General features: G+C 28.2%; 1 protein-coding gene across 1 annotated transcript; it reads right to left on the reverse strand.

Moving 5' to 3' along the window:
* Positions 1 to 750: 750 nt before the first annotated feature.
* Positions 751 to 26,102, reverse strand: LOC135931233 (protocadherin Fat 3-like). Its single transcript, XM_065468203.1, has 20 exons — positions 26,030 to 26,102; positions 22,582 to 22,758; positions 20,741 to 20,907; positions 19,392 to 19,527; positions 18,185 to 18,427; positions 15,907 to 16,085; positions 14,857 to 15,236; positions 13,653 to 13,836; positions 13,102 to 13,291; positions 12,605 to 12,885; positions 12,215 to 12,496; positions 11,413 to 11,514; positions 10,570 to 10,699; positions 7,680 to 8,051; positions 6,728 to 7,209; positions 5,327 to 5,415; positions 4,710 to 4,932; positions 3,961 to 4,082; positions 2,790 to 2,949; positions 751 to 891 (listed from the first exon to the last, which is right to left on the reverse strand). Exons 1-20 carry the CDS (start codon positions 26,100 to 26,102, stop codon positions 796 to 798), a joined length of 4,068 nt encoding a protein of 1,355 aa, XP_065324275.1. The 3' UTR covers positions 751 to 795.

Below are 26,102 nucleotides of genomic sequence, written 5' to 3' on the forward strand. Positions count from 1 at the left end.
ATATGATGTCTCAAAACTTATATCAATATTATATCATATTAGGGGTACCCCCAATTCGATTAAATTATTTGATTTCTTTTTAGAGATTGTCTAAAAAAAATTGATTTAAAAATTATGATATATATATTTTTATAAATATTAATATAAAATTTACCCTGTTGTGGTCAACCATTGCGTATAGTAAAATTCGTTTTGTTTTTATAATGAAATAAACTCGGGGACATATTAAATTAATTTAATTCAAATATTGTTGTTTTTAATATAAAAAACGTAAAAATAGATAGAGATACCTTTAAAATAGTGTCGAGATAAGATATAAGATACTTTTCAAATAGATGCTTCTAGATACAGATACCATATTTTTGTTTCTGATTTAGAAAAGTTTATTTTATAACGAATAATTGCGCCTCAATATTACATTTAGATGCTAGACGGTTAAATTTAAGCCTTTTTTTAGAATAACTCATTCTTATCACCAGAAAAATATTGCCCAAGTCTCGAGATCTAGCTAATAGATTACCAAACCTTTGGGACACCTATGAACTAAATCTTTAGGCTTGCATGATATTTTTCTGGATGAAATATTGAGTTAGTCGTTTTTAAAAGTTGGCTTAAATCGAGCCATTTGACAGTACTAAATTAGACCTAATCTTCTTATATTTAAAGAAACTAAACCTTTTATATTATAAAAAAAAGGTACAGTTATAGGATTTTTTGGTTGTATTAAAAAAAATGTCAATTATAACGTCAAAATTTCTATAAAAATAATGGGTTATAATTCACTAATAAAAAGTTTCATTCATGCTTAGAAATTTCATAATAGGTCCCATAAAGTTTGCTGTCATTTTTATCCTTGTAAGAATTCACTTCGATCATATCTAAACTTTTTTCCTAGGAATATATAAATTTTTAAAGTTAAGTCTAAGGTATAATATATTAGTGCTTTATTTTGTTTAATTTCATAACCATTTCTTTTAATAAAATACTATATAACATTATAATAGCTCAACTCAAGGAATGTTCAACTGAAGGAGATTATAAATTGGTTGAAATATATTTCAAATTAAAAAGGTATCTGAAGTAAGGAGTAGGGTTAAAGGTTAAAGAGATATAGGTTAGGGTTAAAATATATTTAAAATGGTTATGTCTAATTAATTAATCAGTTTTTATTAATAACTTATCAAATCTGACAAACCGCTCTTTTAACGGCAATTTCCTTAAGTTGAACCATTATATATAACGCATCTTAAAGGAAATGAAAGCTTGCAGAAAAATATATACAAAAGGCGATAAAGAATAGTGTCAAAAAATCCGATTAGGATCTTTTCTTTTTTTAAAAACGGTTATATTTTAGCCAAAATAATATGCAGGCCTGTGATGTAGCAAATGCAAATCTTTCTGCTCAAAATCTGCAGGCTTATATAATATTAATTTGGCTAAAATCTTAATCGGGGTTTTTTTTAAAAAGGATTAAATTATGGCATTTTAACAATGCTAATAAAGAAGCCGTCCGGGCTAGCTTAATTTTCACGTTGCGTTTAAAACTTACTTATATTTTTTTTGTGTAAGCTTTCTAAAAGTGATTACATATAAGTTAATAATTGATATGTAAGTAAATGATTTATAATTATTCAATGATCAGTTAAGTTTTTTAACCCTTGATAATAAATATTACTAAAGTAAATAATTTTCGCCTACAGGGACCTGAACCGCTATCAATAAAAATTCTTGTTTGGTAATACGGTTCAGGGGAAAATTTTTATAAAGGTTCCGATTAACCCCTGATTTACAGTTAGCGCGAATTTGTAGTGAAGCATACAAAATTCGCTGCGAAAAATATTAAGAATATCTCCTATTTTCGGCGTGAATTCGCTCTAACAACGTATACTAAGGTTTTTTCTGTTTTATTAAATTGATTTTGAGTCTATAAAATATACAGTAGGCCATCTAGGAAGTATCTCTCTCAACTCTATTCAAATTAAATGACCCGATTTGGATCGATTGAATGGTTCGACTAAGAATTTAGCCATAATAGTATATAAGCCTCAAGATTTGCCAAATAAATGTCCAAACCTTTCTGCCATCTATGAGCAAAATTTGCAGGGTTACATAATATTATTTTAGCTAAATTCTTAATCGGGCCGTTTAACAAAACTATATCAAAGGATACTAATGTTATTTTCAGGCCAAAGGTCTAAATAGCATTCTCATTCATTTATATTTTATTTTGTAATATAGAATTAAAATAAAATAAAATTTAACTACTTTCATATGTTTAATCACTTTAAACTAGAGGGTAAAGTAAATTTTTGTCAACTGTCTATTTTAATAAAATTTATTATATATCAGAACATTATTATATCATGATGGTTTTAATTATTATATTATAATAAAGCAAGTAAAAATTTTAAAATAAATGCGAAAAGATGGTAGGGTCAGCAGCCTACTTTAAAAATTAGCATAGAATGATAAAATCTCCCCCAAGAAAATTGTTACTTATCAAATCGGTTCAAAAAAATTCTATAATTTCGGTTTGCTCTTTTTATAAATTTATTTAAAGTTTCATTTCCGTATAACGGTATAGTTCGGTTCAGTTAGGCCTTCTAGTCACATAATGTTGTTATTTAAAAATATGATAAAAATTGCACGGAAAACGTATCATTTTTCTTTCTTCATATTTTTTAATATCCAATTTTTTAGAAATCCTTATAAACGCAAATGCCCGGATGACCTATAAAACAAATTATGCATGTAATTGCATTGTATAATGTTATAACATTTCTAACAACCTGCCATTCGTAAAAATCTGGAGATATGACATTTGGCTCTTTTTCCCTTTCTCTCCCAAAGTAGAATTCTTTGCTTTTGATGAATTGATCCTTATTTTGGGAGTTTATTTTGGCATCGTCAGGTTGGGATTTAGTGTCATCTTTCACGTAATAAATTATTCTGTTTTTGTTCAAAATGTAATATATGCCTATTTGTATAGGTCGAGATCCTTCAGTCATTGGCCAAAAATAAATAATATATAAAGATAAAACGAGACCTATGTTCTTAAAAAAATCAGGCCCTTTATACAGTTTATTAATTTGTGGATGTTTTTAATGTATTAAAACTTGTACTATTTTATTAAATAACTTTAAAAAAAATAATCATCAAATATTTGAAATATAAATATTAAAGTAAAGTGATAGTTTGAGTGGTCTTTTTATATTTTCTGCATATTTTTTCAACTTGAAATCACTTATTGATAGCAAAAAATCGGTTTGTTTTTAAACTTAAAAAAACGCATTCAATAAATATTTAGAGTTGGAAAATTGATAAAAGAAATAAAACAACACTCAACCACCAAATAAATATAATGTACTATTTTATGACCATCGCGAACTATTATATGAACGGCGGTTTTCATATATGTAAATGCCACTCTGTCAAATCTGTTCTCGATTTAAAGTAGATAGGACCAATTGAAAAATAATAATTTGGTTAAAATACGTGAACATATTGTCCTAAGCCGAAAGCTAACATCCCTCATTCCCATCCATTATTACATATGAGGACTGTTTCTAATTTTTTTTATTATCTGTCGAGTTAGGTTTAAAATTTTAAAAGACTAAGTGGAAATCAGAAGAACTTGAACTCTATTTATTGTTAAAAAAATGAATTCTTTTCTTCTAATGAAATGACTATGATTATATACAAATTAAACATAACACTTCCTGTATTACTACGTTTCTTCAAGGAGCCATTAATCTTTAAAGAAATTTTATAGTCGTAAAATAAATAATTTTTTGAAAGAAGCATTTTACGTTTTAACTACAGTGAAACTGAAATGATACATTTTAAATCTTAAGATAATACTTTACAAATTTTTAGATAATACTTTTACTAATTAAATTAATAATTATAAAATATTTTTAATTTCTCATATAATATAAAAAAAAAAATTTTTTTTTTTACTCCTTTTTGTAGAACATAAGTATAACACTCAAAATATTGATGAATAAAATGAGCAAAATAGCTATCCCGATTAAAACGATTTCCATGACTTGAGGCTCATATAAACTTTCCACATAACATTTCTTTAATGATTTTTTTTTTAATTAGAAAAATAAAGATTGTAAAGAAATAAATAGTTTTTAAATCTTCTGTTCTCCCCCCCCCCTCTAGGATTCATATAATTAGAGCTATTGGGGCAAAGCCTCCTTTGACTTATTTCGTTGGTTATCTTGGATATGTCTAAGAGATAATGATGTATAGCGTCGAGTTTATTGTTTTTCTACGTGTTTTTCAAAAAATCTAGGAAATTATCCCTACATACAAAAAAATCATTGTCTCAGAGTGGCAGGTGCAACTTAGAGACTAGAGACATTGAGTGAAAGATAGCAAGACGTTTGCTTGATCCCAACTCGGGTTATTTCTTTCTTTAGATACTTTTCTTCTTCTTTTAAAACCTGAAGATTAGAGGGATGCGGTTATAGTTTATAAGAAAATAGGTACTATTTCATTTTTAATAAATTTAGGACGTTGTTTAGTAAATTACTATATATTGAGTGATGCTATATATATACCATTCCCCACTCTTATTTATGAATTATTTTTTTAAAAAAATTGATTGTTTATGCAGAAGTTATATTTTTCCCATTCTTGTTATATATTCACTTCGATTCTCCGCAAAGGGTATAAAAAGAAAATATGTATTATAAAACCTCTATCCGAACGATCCCATTTTGGCGCAAATTATTCCAAACTTTCCGATTATTTAACATGAATTTCCTTATTTCCGATGGTTCTAAGACCATCCCATTCTTGGAAACGTGAAAACAAGCCTCTGAAAAGTTGTAATTAAGGACCCCCTGATTAGGCATGTAGTAGTTCAATGAATCCAATGTCATGCTTAAACCCAAATCTTGGAAGTTTCGGTTGAAAAAGCTGAAATCCATAAAAAAAATAGATAAATATATTGATAATTGCTAGGTGATATGACAATAAAATAAACAAATATTTAATATTTGTCCATCTCTTAAAAATAAAATACAATATTATGTACCGGTCTTTTGTTTTTAGCATACCAAAGATATAGGATTTTAATTTAGGAATATATCATTTATAACGCAATATCAATTTATATGATTTTTACAAGTTTTGAAATGATAAAATATAGCGAAATTATTCATAATTTATAATTTTCATTCGATTCAACTTATTGAATCCTTGTATTATTATAATTATTCTAGTGTCATGAAACTTATCCAAACCAATTCTTTAAAAAAAACAAATCAAAATAAATATATATCATGTTATAAAACCTTTGTTATAGTTTTACCTTGAGATATTCTGTAAGAATATTTCACTCTCTTCGGGTAAGCCTCTAATGATAAATTTTGATTTATAGCTGTCCCAAATTGTTTGAGTCTAAATATATTTTTAATGAAATTATTTTTAAATATATTTATTACATTAAAACAGAGTTATTAGCTAAATGGTGGGAGGGGGGGGGGAGTGAATATATAAAAAAGACCTTTGGTGGCTTTAAACAACGAGTAGGCAGGTTTGTTGACGAAAAGCAGTCCATTGCAGACTTATAATATACAACTCTTTAACCTTTAATTACCACCTATTCATAGGGGAAAAAGATTCCTGCCGCATATCCGCAAAAGTATTCATTAGATATTTACCAATTTTGATATGATTATTGTCTAAATTATTAGGTTAACGCTATTTAAAAAAAGAATTAAATCAAAATAATGACCAGTTTTGATTTTTATCGCAATTTTTAAAAAAGAGAAGGGTTCGTAATCCTGCCTATATAACGGTAAGGTTAATTAAACTTTTAACTAATCCCTGTAAAAAAATAGAAAGGAAAGAAATAACAAGATTAAACTTATTATATCCTCTAATAATGTTCATATGGAAATAATTTCTTTAGAGTAGTTCATCGATAAATCTATATTATTTTATATAATATGGTATGAACAGAAAAGTTAACAAACTAAGATTACTTTTATACTACAAGAGGTCAGAAAATTATCTCAACTTAAATCTAATGATCGAATATTCCAATTCACCTCATCGCAGTTATGTTTTTTTAAGTCAGGTCTATATTGTATTTTCTGAACAAATTTGATGGAGTTCCTTCTGTAAAATTTAAGCTAACATGACATCCCTGATTCCATCAAAATGCATATATGGACTGCTGGTGCTAAATTGTCCTAACTTTGACCAACTTTTAAAGCGCTTAGCCAAGTTTTTATGCTAAAATATTTGTCTTAGGTTAAAGTCAATTTTTTTAGGGCAAATGCTAGGCTAAGCTGCAATGGAACTGGATAAAGTTAGTTCATTCAGCAATACTAACATAGGTCAAGGTTACTAAATGAGTGCATACTATATTAGAGGCTACATGAGCAGTTAAAAAATATTTTATATAAGTTGATTTAATTGATAAATAATAGATCTAATATATTGGTAATATTAAAGTTATTGCCGGGTCAGGACAAATTTTTTATTCGGGACAAGGAATGTACTCAAATTTAGGCCCATGCGAATGCACGCCTTTTGTATATAATACCATTTTTTTAAGGCAAATTAAAATTAATCTATTATACCTATTTTTCTAACATATTGGCAAAAAGTTTAAAGGAACAGTGTAACTTCATAAATAAAACTATTAGCGGAAGCCCCTTGATATAATATAAAAGGTAATAACTTAATACATTAGAATATATACTTTAAGTTGATAGAAAATTCTTTCTGGCCTAAGTGATTTCTTTGACGGAGATTGAACAATGGCGGAAAACTTCAGATCAAAATACCCGTTGAGTAACGAATCGGGCATCGTTATTTGCGAAGCGTCCTCCATTAAGTCCTTCAAATGAAACAAAGTTTTGGTATTAGTTTGTCTCTCTTTATTCCTCATCATGTAATACGTGGTAGACTCCTCCCCGTTTACCGGCGCTAATAAACTAAATTTTGACGGCATCGAAGACGTATGGCATCTCACCATCCCAATTTCTTTGAATTTTGGCAGATCGTAATTTATGAAATCTTTAGAGTCATCACGTAATGCTGATGGGAGGTCTACTATCTTACAAAACTCTTGGCCTACCATTTCGATACCGACTAATTGTTTTAGGTCTTTCAATATGGGGTTGAGTTTGATTAGTCCCATTGGTTGGCCCCCTACAATTTGAGTATCCTCCTCTTCTTTTTCTAGTAAATGGATTTAATTTTTATTTGCATATATTTAAAGCAATTATCATTTTTATAAAAAAATAACACGCCTTATGCCCATGCCTTTTGGAGATGCTAATAATTAAGGGAAGGATGCGATTATCATGAATGAAGATAAAGGTCTAAATTTAACCTTCTGGGATGTATAGTTGGGAGGGTAATGACTAAAAATTGTCTCAATCATAGGTGAGCGCCTTAGTTAATAAGTTAATCATTGAGACGCGAATTAATCTATTTATACCTTCTTCAAAATTAAGCTGTTATTTTCTAAAATCGAGTCTGAAAATGAATCTTAGTCACTTTTTTAGGCATCTAAAAATAAACTAAATTACGAGAAATTACCCAGCAATAATTTTACCGTGATGCTTAAAAATTTTATATTAGTGAAGATATATTAAATTTATTTCGTATTAACAAATTTTTATATCATAATATCGAATATATTTAACCGATTAGATATTTTTGCGAACGTTTGTCGAATTCGATTGAGTTCGATTGAACAGATTTTAAATCTTCCAAGATTTTGATCGTGACCCGAAGAATAGATGGATCATATATTTTTCCCTTGAGGAGGGATTGGTAAAACAATTTGGTGATTCTCGGGGGAATCTTTGAATTAGTCACCTGGATTATCAATTCGATTTTCCTGGCGTAATCTTGCTTTACAATAGGATCTAAATGTTGCAGCTGGTTTAATTGGAGGAACGATACATTGTAATCATTAGTCATCGCACTCTTCGCGATTTGAGAAGATTCGGAAAGATTCCCGTTTACGAATAATTGACCAGTTTCTTTCTCTAGCCAAACCTTACCATCATCATCTATTTATATATACATTTTATTTGTTTTATTTTGTTTTTTATATATTAAACTTCAAATTGTACATTTAAAAAAAAATATTTATAGGTCATTTTAAGAAATCAAGAAATGTCTTGGACAATGGAAGTAAGTATGTTGGACAAAAAGACATTGGACAAAAATATTCACGGACAAAGAAAAATTTCAAAAATAAAATTAAAAGCCTTAAAAGTGTAGTCTTAAAAATATGTAAACATATTTAAAATTGTCTATTTTTTTAGCATTTAAACAAATTTCTTAAATTGGGATCCAAAGGTATTTTTGTCCAGTGTTTTTTTGTCCGGGGTTCTTCTCGTGGCTTCCTTTTTGTCCAGGATATTTCTCTCTATGATTTAATAATAGAGCGTGTTCATAATGCTTTACTAAACAAGTCAGGGTGTTTTAGCTCGTTTCTAAATAATTTAAAATTATCTTTTCTAAAATAGTGACTTTTAGAACCATTAAGCATTATTTAAAAAACGTCATCACCTGAAAACAATATATATAATTAGAAAAACCAAAAAAATGGTGTCAGACCGCTAGTATTTTATTTTAAAACTGTCCTTAATATAGTTGGGTAATGGCTAAAAAAACATACTAATTTCCTTAAATTTATAGGCGCGTTCTGAAAAAAAAATTATATAATTCGCTGAGCATTGATATGCGAGTTAATTTGTTTTTTACTTACTTAAAAAGTGAATCAAAAAAAAAAATCCTGAAGTGTGATAGTTTTCAGCTATAAACCTAGTTAGCCTCTTTTTTTAAAGGTTAGTTAAGAATTGGCTAAAATTGCTAAAAATGGCGAAATTACTCAACTCAACTTATGGTCACCACTGCATGACCCCTCGTATTTTTCCCAAAAGCCAGCAATCATTTCTCAAAAAATCGTGTCTCAATAACCAAAAACTAGTTGTTTTTTTTAAATCAAATAACATTTAGAACGTTAAAAAAAGTCATCATGTGATATATTTTTTATCAAATCATTTTTTTTTTCAAAAAATTGTAAAATCAAATATTTAACGTTATCAAAACATCGCAACTGATCAACAAAAACTCGTAAGTTGCATGAGGGTGGCTGGCATATGTGAATATTTTTTAAAAAACTATTCTAATGAAGTATTATAATTAAAAGCTAAAATTCATTAATAAATATAATATTTTATAATTCAGATGGAGCGCCGCTACATTTTCAAAAACAAATTGGGGAGCGGGACCAGGAGCGGGAGCGGAAGCTAGCTCCTTTTAGGGCTGAGTGGAGGAGCGCCGCTCCACCGCTCCTTTAAATTTAATGTATAAATTAAATTATTTTTTAAATATTAATAATATTTATTTATTAAAATTCAATAAAAATGAAATTTTAATAAATTTAAATTTATCTATTATTAAATGTTTAGCCTAGTTTTATATTGGTTTTTCATCTAATCATTTTAAATATTAAACATCAAGTTTTCCTTTTTATATTGAAAATTTTTTGGAAAATCTTGTAAGTCTTAATATGCATTTTATAGATATATAACAAAAAATAGTTTTAGATATTATGGATTTAGAGATCATAGATGAAGAAATCTAATTTCCATTTCTATCATACAAAAAATAGTTTGAGATATTATGGATTTAGAGATCATAGATGAAGAAATCTAATTTCCATTTCTATCATACAAAAAATATTTTAATTCTAATGTTGATCCATGATCAATCAAATTTAAGGGCAAAATGTCTTTTGTGTTTAAATAAAACTATTTAATTTTCAAAAGTGAGCAGCTTCAATCTAAAAAAGCATCTAAAGGTAAAAAATCTTTTTTTTAAATACAAATTGATAGATTTTTTTGGATTCCATGAAATTGATCATGAATAGATAATATATGGACAAATATTTTTTAAATAATGATACCAAAATTACTATTTTTGATAAATTCTCTGAATTAAAAAATATCTTTATAAAATATAATACCCCGCTTCCCCCTAGTGCTCCTGTCAAGTGCCTATTTAGTATTGCAAAACAGGTCTTAGGGCAGAGGCGTGCATGTTTTTTAGATTCTAATTTAGAAAATTTATTACTTTTAAAAGCAAGTAAAAGGTTATAAATATTTTGATAGATCATTTAATATAAAGCTTTTAGATAAAAAAAAATATGATTTTGTTTCGTATACCTTCTAAAAAAATGAAAATCAAAGGAGCGGCAATGGAGTGGCACTCTATTACTTGGAGCGGGAGCTAGCTCCTTTTAAAAATGTAGTAGCGGGAGCGGGAGCTAGCTACTTTTAAAAAGGAGCTTTAACAACTCTGATAATTATAATAATAGTGAAGATAGTTTTTTTTTGTCTCTCCCAAAATGCTACTAAGAGGTCTTGCAGTGGTTACACCACGTTATGGTCCTTAATTATGTTTATTTATTTTATCGTGTTGTCTTTATTTTTTTAAAAAAATAAGAATTTTCTGTTTTCCTAATAATATTTGGATATTTTTGGTAAAGAATTAACAACGAAAATATTATTCATTTACGAATCATGTGATAATAGATCTTAGAATTGATTTCTTCCGCATCTTTATCTATGGCGCTAACTGAGCCTATTTTTGATCCTATATTTGCGTTTTTCATCGCTTCTAACACTAGTGGATCTTCACCATTTTTCTTTTAATATTGACATGAAATTCATTTAATATAAATTTAAATATCATTTAGCGTAAACTCGAAAATTAGTGTTGTTAAACTATCTCGATATATTACGCAAGCCTTAATCATTTGTAAATATTATGCCCAAACCCTTTCTGTGATCTATGAACAAAATCTCCAAGTTTGCGTAATATTTTTTGGCTAAAATATGGGGTTAGCCTTTTTTAAAATCGAGCTTTTTACTAGTATCACAAGTAAGTATTAAGTAACATTAGGTTAGGTGGATATGGGTTTAATATTAAATATGGGCCGGGCCAGGAGTCCATAAAAAAATTTTTACTGCGGGCCTGGGCCAAAAATATCAAGGCTCATCAAGGTTTTTGAGTTCTATATATTCTTATTCTTAAAATATTTAATATTATCTTTAAATGGACTCGTTTTAGAGTTATAGATATTTTAGAAAGCGAATTTTTTTTTTTGAACCCTTCAGCTTATTAATTGTTTGTTTATTAAATGGAACTATAGTATGGCACTGAAATATATCATTAAATACATAAGCAACTCTTAACATATAAGGCCCACTAAAATTTTAAATTGTATGAATTCGATTTGTTCATGCATTAAATAATTGATATATCGCTAAATAACTATTTGATTTATATATTCCTTTTACCAAATGGCATGATGTAATAATTTATATTATCAAAAGAATTTTTTAAAAAAAATAAAACATTTATGAATATCGGATTATTGTCATTCACATCCCTTATTCTGATCGTAATCATTTTGGATTCTTGTTTAGTCAAATCTCCCGTGCTAGCCTTCACTATTATCTATTAAATACATATTTTAAAAATAAATTAAAACAAAATATTGATGCAATGATTCGGAACTTATGTCAAGATCCTTTTTGTTTTTATGGAAAGAAAGAGAGAAAGTAAGAAAGAAAGAAAGAAAGAAAGAAAAGAAAGAAAGAAAGAAAGAAAGAAAGAAAGAAAGAAAGAAAGAAAGAAAGAAAGAAAGAAAGAAAGAAAGAAAGAAAGAAAGAAAGAAAGAAAGAAAGAAAGAAAGAAAGAAAGAAAGAAAGAAAGAAAGAAAGAAAGAAAGAAAGAAAGAAAGAAAGAAAGAAAGAAAGAAAGAAAGAAAGAAAGAAAGAAAGAAAGAAAGAAAGAAAGAAAGAAAGAAAGAAAGAAAGAAAGAAAGAAAGAAAGAAAGAAAGAAAGAAAGAAAGAAAGAAAGAAAGAAAGAAAGAAAGAAAGAAAGAAAGAAAGAAAGAAAGAAAGAAAGAAAGAAAGAAAGAAAGAAAGAAAGAAAGAAAGAAAGAAAGAAAGAAAGAAAGATAAGAAAGAAAGAAAGAAAGAAAGAAAGAAAGAAAGAAAGAAAGAAAGAAAGAAAGATAGAAAGAAAGAAAAGAAAGAAAGAGAAAGAAAAGAAAAGAAAAAGAAAAGAAAAGAAAAAGGAATTAACTAATATATTATGAAAAAATAAGATTGAACTTAAAAAGATGAAAGAAATTAGATTTATATTATAAACCGTATATATTCGTTTAGACTCAGCGTCTAGAATAGTCCTGGTGTAAATAATCCCTGTCTTAGGATGGATGAAAAAAGAGAGGTGATCTTCTGGGTATATAGGAATCTCTTCGATCTTGTAATAAATTTGAAACCTTCTATCTCTCGACGTTTTAAACAAATTTTGGGAGTGAAAATTATCGCCTCCATCGTGAGGAACCGCGAGAGGAGATCTCCAGCTTTCCCTATTGCCGCCTTCGATTTTGGCTTTCACTTCGTAAACCTTAGAGCCCAAGGCGATATCCTAAGCGATAAATTAAATTATGTAAGTTTTGTTCAAAAAAAATCGATTTTAGCATATAAATAGTATAAATGTAATAGATTACAATTAAAATTTAAAAAAAAATCATACCTCGTGTATATCCACCACATCATAGGCGTCCGCTGGTTGGTAAATGACAATATAATTAGGTGGTCCATCGGTATCGATCCCGATCCCTTCAGTTTTGGCGGAACTACCACCATATTCATTTTGAACTTTGATTGCGAAGGTGTCATGGCAACAATAGTTCTCAAATTCTGGTCCTGAATTACAAGCTCTGTAAGAAAATTTTCTAAAAGCGTTAACGGGTAGACCCAGGAATGATGATTTTACTTTTATTAATCCCGTTAATTCTTCTACGATTATCAGTTCTGTATTGATTATCATATAATTAATTATATATTCAGTGTCATTGTTAGGGGGGCGTAGGAAAAGCTCACCCCCCCCCTCACCCTAGTTATAGCAAAGTCTCTATATATTATGTTATTTTTCATAATGAATATAAACCTCTAATATTCATTTTAGCGTAATTCGGAAAAGCAAAATTATATGACATTTTTTTTGTTATAGAAAGAAAAAAATGGAACCTTCGTCATTTTTATCATTGTTTAAATAAAAATGAATTTGTCCATTGGGGCTAGAAGCGTCATCAAAATCCGTGGCGGATATTATATCGATAGCCGATCCAATCTCTATCATATCAGGAACTGTTATGACTTTGTTTCCCATATTGCATACTGGTGGATTGTCATTCACATCTATTATGTCTATGAAAATCTTTTTATTTATATTAAAAAAATAATAATATTAGTTTGTTTGCTCTAAATGTGTGATCGGAAAGGAAATAGTAATTTTACAAAAAAAAAGAAAAAAATTAAAAACAATATTAAATTTTTTTTATGAAATACCCAGACTAAATATTTTACACGATCACGATTTTCTCAACTTGGCCGATAAATTTTTTTTTAGCTTTCATGCTGCTTTTTGCAGCACATATTATTTAATTTAAAACCAATATTAAAAAAAAATGGTACTTAATTATTAATGTATTTTTTTTGTGTCAAAAAATTATCTAAATTATTTAAAAAAATTTAAGTTAATTTTTTTAAAATATTTAAACTTAAAATATATATAAAACTAATATTTTTGCGTAAAAATAAGTTTTCATCCTCCCAATATTCGTTGTTTTGTTCGTAAGTCCTGCATCCGTCATGTCTGAAATAGTAACCAAGAAAACGTAGCTCGATTTTGTTTCGCGATCTAACCTAGCGTTTTCCTTTAAGATCAGAATATTATTAGTCATCATCGGCATTTCTTTTTCCCTAATGTAAATTTTTTTTTCCATAATATTAGTTAATTCTTTTTTCTATTCTTTTCTATTCTTTTCTTTCTTTCTTTCTTTCTTTCTTTCTTTCTTTCTTTCTTTCTTTCTTTCTTTCTTTCTTTCTTTCTTTCTTTCTTTCTTTCTTTCTTTCTTTCTTTCTTTCCTTCCTTCCTTCCTTCCTTCCTTCCTTCCTTCCTTCCTTCCTTCCTTCCTTCCTTCCTTCCTTCCTTCCTTCCTTCCTTCCTTCCTTCCTTCCTTCCTTCCTTCCTTCCTTCCTTCCTTCCTTCCTTCCTTCCTTCCTTCCTTCCTTCCTTCCTTCCTTCCTTCCTTCCTTCCTTCCTTCCTTCCTTCCTTCCTTCCTTCCTTCCTTCCTTCCTTCCTTCCTTCCTTCCTTCCTTCCTTCCTTCCTTCCTTCCTTCCTTCCTTCCTTCCTTCCTTCCTTCCTTCCTTCCTTCCTTCCTTCCTTCCTTCCTTCCTTCCTTCCTTCCTTCCTTCCTTCCTTCCTTCCTTCCTTCCTTCCTTCCTTCCTTCCTTCCTTCCTTCCTTCCTTCCTTCCTTCCTTCCTTCCTTCCTTCCTTCCTTTCCTTCCTTCCTTCCTTCCTTCCTTCCTTCCTTTCTTTCTTTCTTTCTTTCTTTCTTTCTTTCTTTCTTTCTTTCTTTCTTTCTTTCTTTCTTTCTTTCTTTCTTTCTTTCTTTCTTTCTTTCTTTCTTTCTTTCTTTCTTTCTTTCTTTCTTTCTTTCTTTCTTTCTTTCTTTCTTTCTCAAATAAAGGACATCGATGTATTACTATAAATAGCAGAAAGAGTTGTATCGCTTGAAGTTCATACCTCTCAAATTACATATTTTATTCTTTTTTAAGAAAGAGAGTGGTGGGAAATCTATTAATTCATTGCTTTTCAAGGCCCCGATTAGCCTGGATTTCCTCAAACTTCCCCAAAAAAAGTAAAATGAGTGAATAATTTTTTTATAAAATGTATAAATTTTAAAATAAAAAAACTATGGATATCTTTAAATTTACTTCCCATATTTATTAAGTCTGTCCTCGTTTATATCATCCTCATCAAAATATTCGTAAATATCTTTCATTTCTTCGCTCTCTAGTTCCGCGTTTAAATAGTTATCGTATCGAAGCCCGTCTCCCCTACTTTTCTCCAATTTTAACTGTTTTAGGCTCGAATCTTTTTTACTGACAAATTCAAACATTTCCCCGATATCGTGTTCGATTGGGTCTTTTTTATTCGCCTTTTTAGAATTGGTGGCTGGATTATTTTTTTTATCCGAAATAGAATCTATTTTGAAGATATGCAAGGAAGGCTTGGTTACGTCCATGTCCGTTATTTCAAATCTGGTTATCTCTAAAGGGGATGTGACATTTTCGGGAATCGAAAAGTGATATTCCTGATTTGATTATAATAATATTTATATTAAGTGTAAGTATAAAAAATAGGTAAAATATTATATTACATTCGCTCGACTTCGGCCTCGTCCTTATTCACTATTTAACACCGCGCTTAATATGTTATCAATGTAGAAAGATAGGAGCTTTTTAACTTTCAACATTTTAAGCGTTTTAAAATGTAGTCTTAAAGTAGCGGACCAAGCTTAATGTTTAAATAGAGGAGAAATATCGGCAACACTTTTAATTATAATTTAACCAGAAGGCTTTTTAAAAAAATTCAACTTTTTCGGATGTAAAAATAAAGATGGCAATGATTTTAAAAAAGTGTTATTTTAAACTATATTATTGACAACTCAAAACGCCAAAGGGTAAAAATGGTCAAAACTCAAAGGTAGAAGAGAATATTTGTTGCTTTTAAACAAATAAATTAGATCTTTTCCAACTAAATGATATTTTATGCCATAACCATGGAAAATTCTACATAATCTATCTCGACATATTTTGACCAACTCACGCATATGCAAATTTATTATTCTTTTTCAAAAAAAATAGATGCCTACAGTTAAATTTTTTTTGAAATATTTCTCATTGTCCTATCAATATCTATACATTTTTCGTGTGATATAAACCCTAGAAGATTTATATATGTAGAATTATATATTTTAAAACCTTTTCTCGTATTAGAGGAGGATTATCATTTACATCCAATATTGTTATATTTAAAATAAGTCGTTGAGGATCTATGCTGAACGCCAATGTTTCGAATACTTTGACCGAGACTGTAATCATTATATTTGTTCTTGGGTAAAGCTTTTCGAGATCTATCCTTCTTCCTATAGTTATTTGACCTGTTGACAGATATTATATTAATTTATAAATTATACAATTAAAGCCAGCGATAACCTTTATAAAAAAAATATTAGCTTGTAATTATTAGAACCACTTAGGAAAATGAACTCATTTATTATTTTTTCCATGCATAAATAACCTGTTTGAAATCTTAAATATATTATAAAATTACTCTTCGTTAATTCATTCATTCATACATATATTTATTAATCAATTACATATTTCAAGATTACAGTAATGTCACCTCTCCCCTCTCTTACTGGATAGAAACTTATTTTTTAAATTTGTCAATAAATTAATATCGCCTAAAACTTTAAACTCATAAAAAGCGCCTAATAAATTAAGTCCATTTTCATTTATCATTCATAAATAATCGTCCATATGAAATTTATTTAGTTTCGTTTATTATATTGGACCTTGAATTTACGAGAATTCTACATGATCCCCGTCTAATAGAATTTCATATATTATCTGCTTTTCTTTAGATTCAACCTATTATTAGAAGGGACTTTTTTTAAATGATATCCCACCAAGTTTTAATTGTATTTAAATCAACGGTTGTTTTTATTTTCTTTAATCGATCGCAGTGTGTCATGGTTCCCCATCTTGTTACGCTTGCGCCTTCGGGAAGATGATTGGGTGAAGGTGTTGATTTAATAAATGTCTTAATAAATTAAGGTATTTATTATGTCGTTTGCAATGACCAGACTTTTAATACATTTTGGAACTCATATATCCCCATATCATTGTGCTCTCCAGATAGTCATCAGTTTGTTTTTTAACAATGATTAAGAAAGGCTTCATTCTTAAATTTATTTATAATTTTTGATTTGTTTATTGGCTTAGAATCTCTAACATTAATATTCATTTGAAACGAGATCCACCTGAAAGGAGTATTTCATTTTTTCAGAGTTCAATTATAAAATGTTCTTTTAGTTAGCTTAGATTATAAGAATATGTTAGGTCCAATAATGACAATAATTGAATAATTATTTCATAAAACAAATATCTCATTTTATAAATTTTTCTTAACATTTTGTTGCAGAATGTTTTCTTATATATTTTCACTGATAAATCAAATTCCTGGTGCTTGCACATGACGTTTTTTTTGAGTAATGAAATTTTCTTAGGATATGATCCTCTCTTGCTTGAATAAGCCTTATAAGGTTCTCCTTTATAATATTTAACCAGGGGTGGAATGTAGAAGATCGAAAAAATTTTCACTGAGAATTTCCTTATTTATAGGATTTAATATAAGATTACAATTTTCAAATTATTTTTTTTATATATAATAATTTTCCACACCTCAATTAAAAGTATTTAAAAAATATTATATCGAGAAGAATAATTAGAAATTTTAAACTAAGAATAATTTACAGATTTTACCTATTCTTTTATAGGCGATGAATGACAAATGAAAAGGACGACTCACTTTTGTATTTTATTTGATAATTTTTTTGTAAATATTATTTAAAAAAATTTATTCATATAATTCTATATATAAATACAATAATGTAGTATTGGGATAGGTGATCTATTGGGATTCAAAAAATCTTGATTGTAAATCATCTACTGCAGGTGATCTAGATCAAAAAATAATATATTAAACCAATCTGAATATTGCTATTATGTAATAACACTAGAACTATAATTAGACCGATATTTAAATTGTAAAATAATCCCATTTAACAGAAAATGTATTTTAGCATGTGTGGAGTATAACCTAATACAACTTCAGACATTTTATATAGCCATAAATTTATAGCGTATTTTTGATTTATTTAAAAATAATCCATATAAATCAATGTATATTACTAGTAGTTATAAGGTTCAGAGCAAAATTATCTAAAATTCAATAGAGTGTGAGTACTCTATGCATGCTTGAAATACATTTCCGATCAAATAAGACTTTTCAAATTTCAAAATCGCCATCAGTAAATTATTTTTAAATTGAACGATTTCGAATGCTCCATGGATTCCATATCCCAAACACGACACATATAATATAAAAAGAAATAATCATGTTTAAAATTGAGTATTAGTTATTTTTATCGAAATTTTCAAAATGCGGTAGATATATATATTGTGTTCATTAAACCTGTAAATTGATTTATGGTAAAGAAATCGAAAGGGTTTTCCAAAAGGGAATAACTTAGAACGGGATGGAATCCTTTAAAGCTTGGAAAAGCATTCACCAAAAAAAGCGTCGAACCGATCAACATTTCTTCGTATATTTGTAAATGAATGTATGGACTCTGAGGGGTCCAAGGGGAAGGAAAATACAACGAAAATCCCTGATCTGCACTTATAAGGGAGAACAGGAACTTGAAAAGGATCTCGGCTATAAAAAAAATTTTTATTAATGGTTTTGATATAAAATATTTGATAATAGGTGGAAGTAGTGTTGTTAAATGACTCGTTTTGAGCCGATTTTTAAAAACGGCTAAATCAATATTTTAGTCAGAAAAATATTGCCTAAGCCACGAGATTTAACTAATAGATATCCAAACCTTTGTTCTTTCTACATCAAAATCTTCAAGCTTGCGTAATATTATTCTGGATGAAATATAGAGTTCGCCGTTTTTAAAAATCAGCTTAAAACGAGCCGTTTTACCGTATTAGTTGAAAGGATGTTAGGGCCATTTGAATTGTAGGGATCTTAGTCAAATTGAAACACTGGGATATTCAAATTTTATCGTAATACAACTTTAAACACATAGACAAAAAAATATTTTAAATAATTAACTATCAAAAGTTTTATATAATTTGTTGTTAAATATGAAAATTTTTTGCCCAACACAAAATAATCATTTATATTTAAAAAAAATCTAGTTCTTTATTAAATTTCTTTAAATATTTTTTTTATAATTGAGAAGGTTTGTTTAACAGGCACTTATGGTGTTCTGATAATTATTTTGAATAGCAGCATATTTCATGACTAATTTTAATACAAAGAAACAGGTTTTCAATATGTCCAAATGTTTATTAAAATAAAACAAAAATTATGTTCAAATTTTTATTAAATTTTAGCTCAATAACCCTAAAATAAAAACCGATAATTTGGTTTGCCTACAAAAATAAATTATATTTGTAAATTATTATTATATTTATTTTAAAAAATTTTGATAGGGAACATTTATGGAATATGTTTGGGATTGTATGAGCCGATTTATATATTATGCCTTCCTGTATTTAAAATTGCACAGAAACTGATTTTTAAAAATGGTTGATTCAACCAGCCCTGGTCTACCTTCTTGTAGTCGTTAGATGTTAAAAATTATAATTTATAGAATAGAACAGCATACCTCGGTATGATTTTTTTCTTCCATCTATCCTCCCCTGACCGTGAACTATTATTCGCATCTCGGTGATGTTTAATAAAGCTATATTTTCCAAATCGAAGGAAACTTTTAAAACGTTTTGATCTACATGATAAGGATCCTGAATAAATATAATGTATAAATATCTTAGTTATCGTTTTAAGACTGGTGTATTATAATTGGTCAGGCAGTATTGTTAAAGGGCTCGTTTTGAGGCGATTTTTAAAAACGTCTAATTCAATATTTCACCCAGAAAAATATTATGCAAACCTGAAGATTTCGCCTATAGAAAGAACAAAGGTCTATACATATATTATCATAATCTCTAGGCATAGGCAATATTTTTCTAGCTAAAATATTGAGTTAGGCGTTTTAAATACTCGGCTCAAAATGAGCTGTTTAACAACACTATGTTCAGGGATGGTAGCTTAGGCCCTAATACTATAGGATTCGGACAAAATTAATACCTAAAAACACAAAACTAAAAAATAATTTATTTTAAATTCATATTATACCTAAACTTTTTATATCAATACTTTCTTTAATAAATTATTATAATAATAATATCAAGAAAAATATAAGAATTAAAACATTATAGCAATTCAACGATAATAGGAGAAAAGAAATGAAAAGAAAACGAGGTTAATCATCATTTTTAGTATTTATACTTTTGAAATTGATTTAAATAAAGTTTGACGGCGATTAAAAACGGTTATCTCAAATGAATCCTTCCAACATAATCTTAACATATCGCAAATTTTGTCGCAAACCGTGAAATATATTAAATAAGATCTCTACTTCCCTTTTTCGGATTGGTATAATTGTTCGTAGTCGTAGTGTTGTTAAAAAGCTGATTCGGTTCGATTTACAAAAACGGCCTAATTAAAATTTTAACCAAAAATAATATTATGCGAGCTTGGAGATTTTGCTCATAGATGGTAGCAAGATTTGGACCTCTATTCACCAAATCTCGAGTTATCCTATATTATTTTGGCTAAAATCTTAATCGGGACGTTTTTAAAAATCAAGCCAAAATCGGGATTTTTAACCTCACTAATTGTTCTTATTTGCATTTAATCTTTTTAAATTGAAAACGAAATTTATATAATAAAATAAAAGAAGTTTAAAAAAAAAGAAAAAAATAAATAGATATTAACAAACAATCGTTAAATAAATAATATAATAATCCAAAAACTATATATAAAAACGGGAGAGGATAATTAGAAAAAAATGGTCAGCAAGGGTTTCCTTAATCTCTTTACATATTTTTTAGTAGAAGGTTCTTCTACTAAATGTGTCGTTACGATTATTTTTTTTTTGAAAATTATTTATACTTTCTTAAGTCCAATTTGGAAGCTCGTTTCTGAACCAGTCTCAATGTAAAAGGTAAAACCGTCCCTGATCTTGATTATATCGTTTATATCGAATTGGTGAACTTGAGATGGGACCATTTTCAATTTAGGAATTGGGGACGATGAGTTAGATGGAACCATAAGAAAATCTTTGAAATATATTGTTATGTTTTTTTTTAAATGGGTGATAATTATCTTAGTATAATTGGGTATAGGTTCATCAGGGATCCAAAGCTAAAACCAGCATTTTTTATAGAACCTAAATCGCAAAAATTTCTAGCCGAACCTGAACCGAACCGCTAAAATGCCTCTGAACCGGTTTTTTAACCTGCAGGTCATGTGTAATAATTACATCCCCATTTTTTAGCCATCCTATAAATGTTTCAAAATTTAGATTATTCTTCAAAATTTTGACTCGAATTTAAATGGAAAAATTAACGATAACCTCAATACTCAGACATTCCCTTTGCTGTAAAAGATGATTGATCTAAAAATTGTATCGATTCCTCATCAAATCTTTCATTAAACTGCATTATTATCAAATCGTACAGTATAAAACACATTGGTTTTAAAGCTAATATAAAATATTATATTTAATATTGAAAGTATATAAACATTTTCTTTTTAGATTGTAATGTTTGAAGCCTAGAACCTTTAAAATTAAAAGTTAGATTTCTCCCTTTTATGAAATCTTATGCCTTTGAAAAAACATTTGAAAAATTCAGTGTAATTATCTAATAAGATTAAAAAATGATACAAGACAATAATTTAAATTAAAATACTCAAATTAACAGGCAGTCTTTTTCTAATTGAATTTGATTTATAGCACATCCTTCAACATGGTTTGCACTTTTGTATAAACCAGGCTTGTTAGCAATAATATTTTACCCATAATACGAAGTGATAAATAAAATTTTCCTATTTTAAAAATTAGCATCAGCCATGGTGGAATTGACAGAATCTTCAGAATCCTTTAAATTTTTCAAAACTGCCCTCAAGTCATCATAAAGTAGAGAAGAAAAAAAATTACAATAGCTTTATATAAGGCAAGTCAACTTAGTAAGAAAAATTCTTTTTTTTAATAGTATCAGTGACATATAATAATATCTAAACTGACCATGCATTCATTATAATGCATTTGAAAGCGTCGTTGAATGTAAAATCAGATGGACCCACCATTTTGGTAACCCATATAGTAATTATTATCATGTTAAAAAATACTATTAAATCGAGAACTTGCTTCCTTATTATCTACATGATTAGGCAATTCTTTAATAAAGTTTGCGTCACATAAGAATAAATTGGCCTCTCGTTTAAAATTTTTAATAATGTTATGGGTAATCAAAATGGCGTCCCCAGCTGTTTTCGTTGATGTACACTTTTAATGAATGCATCATCAGTTTTGGTATTTTTATATGTCATTGTGTAGTATATAATTTAAAATATATCAATTAATGTAATATAAGTTTATACCCTAAAAAATTTCAGGTTCGTCCTATTTTTTTAAAATTATTTTTGTTTAGCTCAGGGCTAAACAGATTTTTTTAATTAGGTCGCCCAATTTTTTGTTAGGTTTAAATTTGTAGTTAAATAAATATTATTTTTATTTATATATTTTTTTTCGGTATATAAATAAACGATCTTTTAGGTAAATCTAAATAAGCCCCTTTCAATTTTAGGCTGTTTTGAGGAAACGATGGCGAAAGAGATAGCACTTTCAAAATAAGGCGAATCAGGATAAATCTATTATAAAAAGGGGGAAATACGAATATTTATAATGTATCATTGATCCCAATAAAACTATAAATATATATATAATATACCTGTTTTGACTATTTTAAGATAAAAATTGTCGTAGAAAGGATTCATGTATTTGTGACAAGCCATGGCGCCATCTAAAAGGTTTAAGCGGTATTGATTTACTGTTTCGTCAGGAGTTAAATTATTAGACGCCGGATGTTGAGTAAGAGTGACATTACCGACGACTTGATTCGTTTTATCTTGAAAAGAATCATAAATTATAATAAAAACTTTTATAATATTTTATTTGGTAGTAGTCAATGACATATAATAATACCTATGACGATGCATTCATAATAATGCATTTGAAAGCGTCGTTGAATGCAAATCAGCTGGACCCGCCTCTTTGGTAACCCATAAATTGTTCTCATGTTAAAAACTACAAATTGATAACTTGCTTCCTTATTATCTCGATGATCAGGAAATTCTTTAATAAAGTTTGCGTCAGATATAGACATAATTGGCCTCTCGTTTAAAATTATTGGTAACAAAAATGGCGTCTCTAGCCTGTTTTTAGTTGATATGAATGCATCGTCAGTCTAGGTATTATTTTATGTCATTGGTAGTAGTAAACAAACATTATAAATTCTTTAAAATTTGCCCCAATTTAAACATTTAAATATGATGACTTTACATGTTTGGGGAAAATTTAAAAAAAATAAATAATTTAGTGTTAATTTTTCGTCAGGTTGGTTACCTTTGTATAGATTTTAGATCAATATGAGTTGTCTCGTGGAGGGAAGGGGAGGGGGTGTTAGAAAACTAAGGTTTTTGTTTCACATATTTCACCAAAAATGTATTATTTAAACTAAATGCTAAACCTTATTATTCTAAAAAGTATAAACCCACTATAGACTTATTTTACCATTATATCTCAATAAACAATCTTTCAAAGAATTTAAATATACTAAGTAAAATTCTCTAAAAAATGAATCGCAAAAGATTTATAACAATAGATACATTTAAATTAGGAAATACTATCAATCGCTCTGTTGTTTGTTATATTTATTTATCATTTTTTTTATTGAACTTTATCGTCGAAAAATGCAGATGCATTATTCGGGAGAGGCGAGTAGACTAAAGAAGAGTTTTTCCTCCTTCACTCGCCCAATCCTATTTAAGGAAACCATTTTAAGAATCTCGGCGGCAGCGATTTAAAGGGGGTTCGGAGGGACCCACGAGTCAGTAGCGTCACTAGGAGGGGACTCGCAGGGGCTCGAGCCCCCTAAAAATTTTGAATAGCCCCCTGAATAAATTTTTTTTAATGTCTCCCTGATAGCCGCCTGAATGCAAAAAATTTTTGATAGACCCCTGAACGATTCTTTTAAAATTCTATTATGTATTATATATAGATTAGAATATTGAGTTTGAGATAAATGTTTTTATTATTAGAGCTGAAAGCAGTATTGATGTTTATGATATTTTAGACAGAAAAAGGGGAGACAATGAAGGAGTTGGAGTTCAACAAAGTACATATTTTTTCAATTTCAAACTATGCCTTCCATAATAAAAGAAGATTAATTGTAGTTCTGTGAGATATAAATAATGGAAGCAAAAAAGTTAAGAGAAAAAAATAGGTAAATTAATTTATATATAAGATATTTTATTTGTAAAACAATAGAAGTTATATGTGTGTGAGGTTGAATATGGTGATGTGAACTATGATACTAACAATTTTTTAATATAATTAAAGATAAAATTAGATATATACATGGAATTTGACGAGGAAACTATGCTAAGTATAATTTTTGGTAGTCACAATCCATATAAAGGTATATTGGATAAAGAAGAAGTTGTAGTTCAACAAAGTACATTTAGTGTAATACACTTCAATTTTTATTTAGATTTTTTGGATAATGAAGAAAGAAGATTAACGATGAATGCGAGAGATATAAATAGTGTAGGCAAAAAAAGGAAAGAAAATAGACAAATTAATTTATATACAAGATATTTGATTTTAAAAAAATAAAATCTATATGTGAGATTGGATCAGGAGATAAGCGCTATGATAGTAATAATTTTTTTAAATAATTAAAGATAAAATTAGTTATAACATGGAATATGATGAGAATACTATAGCAACTATGATTGTTGGTGTAGCAACTATGATTGTTGGTGTAGCAACAATCCATATAAAGGTATATTGGATCATGAAATTTATAGTTCAACCAATGACATATATAATACCTAGACTGACGATTCATTTATTGTACCATTGTTCATTTAAATTATTTTTTCTATCACTTCTTCAATTTTTATATAGAAATTTTATTTATTTTATAAGACACATATCCTTTATGAAAATGCATTAATACCAAAAAAAATAGATTAGATATTTTTCATATTCTTAGTATAAATATTATAAAAGTGTACATCATGCAAATCAGCTGGAGACGCCATATTGGTTACACTAATCATTATTTAAATTTTAAACGAGAGCGTAATTTATTCCTATATCTGATACAAACTTTATTAAAAAATTACCGGATCATCGTGATAATAAGGAAGCAAGTTATCAATTTAATAGTAGTTTTTAACATGAGACTAATTACTATATGTGTTATGAAAATGGCGGGTCCAGCTGATTTGCTTTTAACGAAGCTTAAAAATGCATTTTAATGAATGAATCGTCAGTCTAGGTATTATATATGTCATTGAGTTCAACAAAGTACATTTAAAGAAATACACTTTTAAGCGAATCATATTTAAATTTTTTGGATAATGAAGATTAATTATGAATGATAGATATTATTGCCTGTGGTTTTTGAAAACTATTATCAATTGAGTCAGTGTAGGAATAAATAAACATTTTTTTATCATTTTTGTAATTCCTTAGTTGTAAAATTTTCTTATATTCGAAATCACAAATATTTATTAATGTAATAAGGGATTGTAGGAAAAAATGTATTTTTTTTTCACTTTTGTAATTCTTTACTTGCAAAAAATATTATCTTTAGCTTACCAATTGTATTGTTTAACTTTCATTATTTATAACCTAGTATTATGTAACATAATAAATGACAAAATATGAAATTTTAAATACTAGTTCAGGGTTTGCAAATTTTAATCTAAAAAGTATAATATATTAAAAGAAACCCGGCCGAAGGCTGGCAAAATAGAAGGCATAGGGGCGAAGCTCCCTATAAAAAATTTGTAGATGAACCCCCTAGCATTGTAAAGGCTAGTGACGCCCTGCCGTGAGTCATCGATGAGATCTATATCACCACTTGTTAAAAACAAACTTTTAATGAATACATTTTTATGGAAGAAAAACATTATCTATCTTATTCTCATATTGAAGCATCGCTGGAGATCAAAGTGTTGCTTAGCATGCCTAAATCTGCTTTCAAGTCAGAAGCCTGTCATTAATTCGGCAAGCACGACTTAAGACTCCAACTAATTTTGTGATATATTAGCATGATAAAGACGAAGAAAAAGAGAGAAAAAAGAAGAAAAAAAATTAAAACATACGTTGGTCGAAAAGAATAATTATTATAAAGAATGATTTTAAGAATTTATCCACTAGGTTACAATAAATCTTCAT

Source organism: Gordionus sp. m RMFG-2023, chromosome 1, assembly GCF_954871325.1.
Source record: "Gordionus sp. m RMFG-2023 chromosome 1, tfGorSpeb1-WG-v2, whole genome shotgun sequence".
Taxonomy (NCBI): Eukaryota; Metazoa; Nematomorpha; class Gordioida; order Chordodea; family Parachordodidae; genus Gordionus; species Gordionus sp. m RMFG-2023.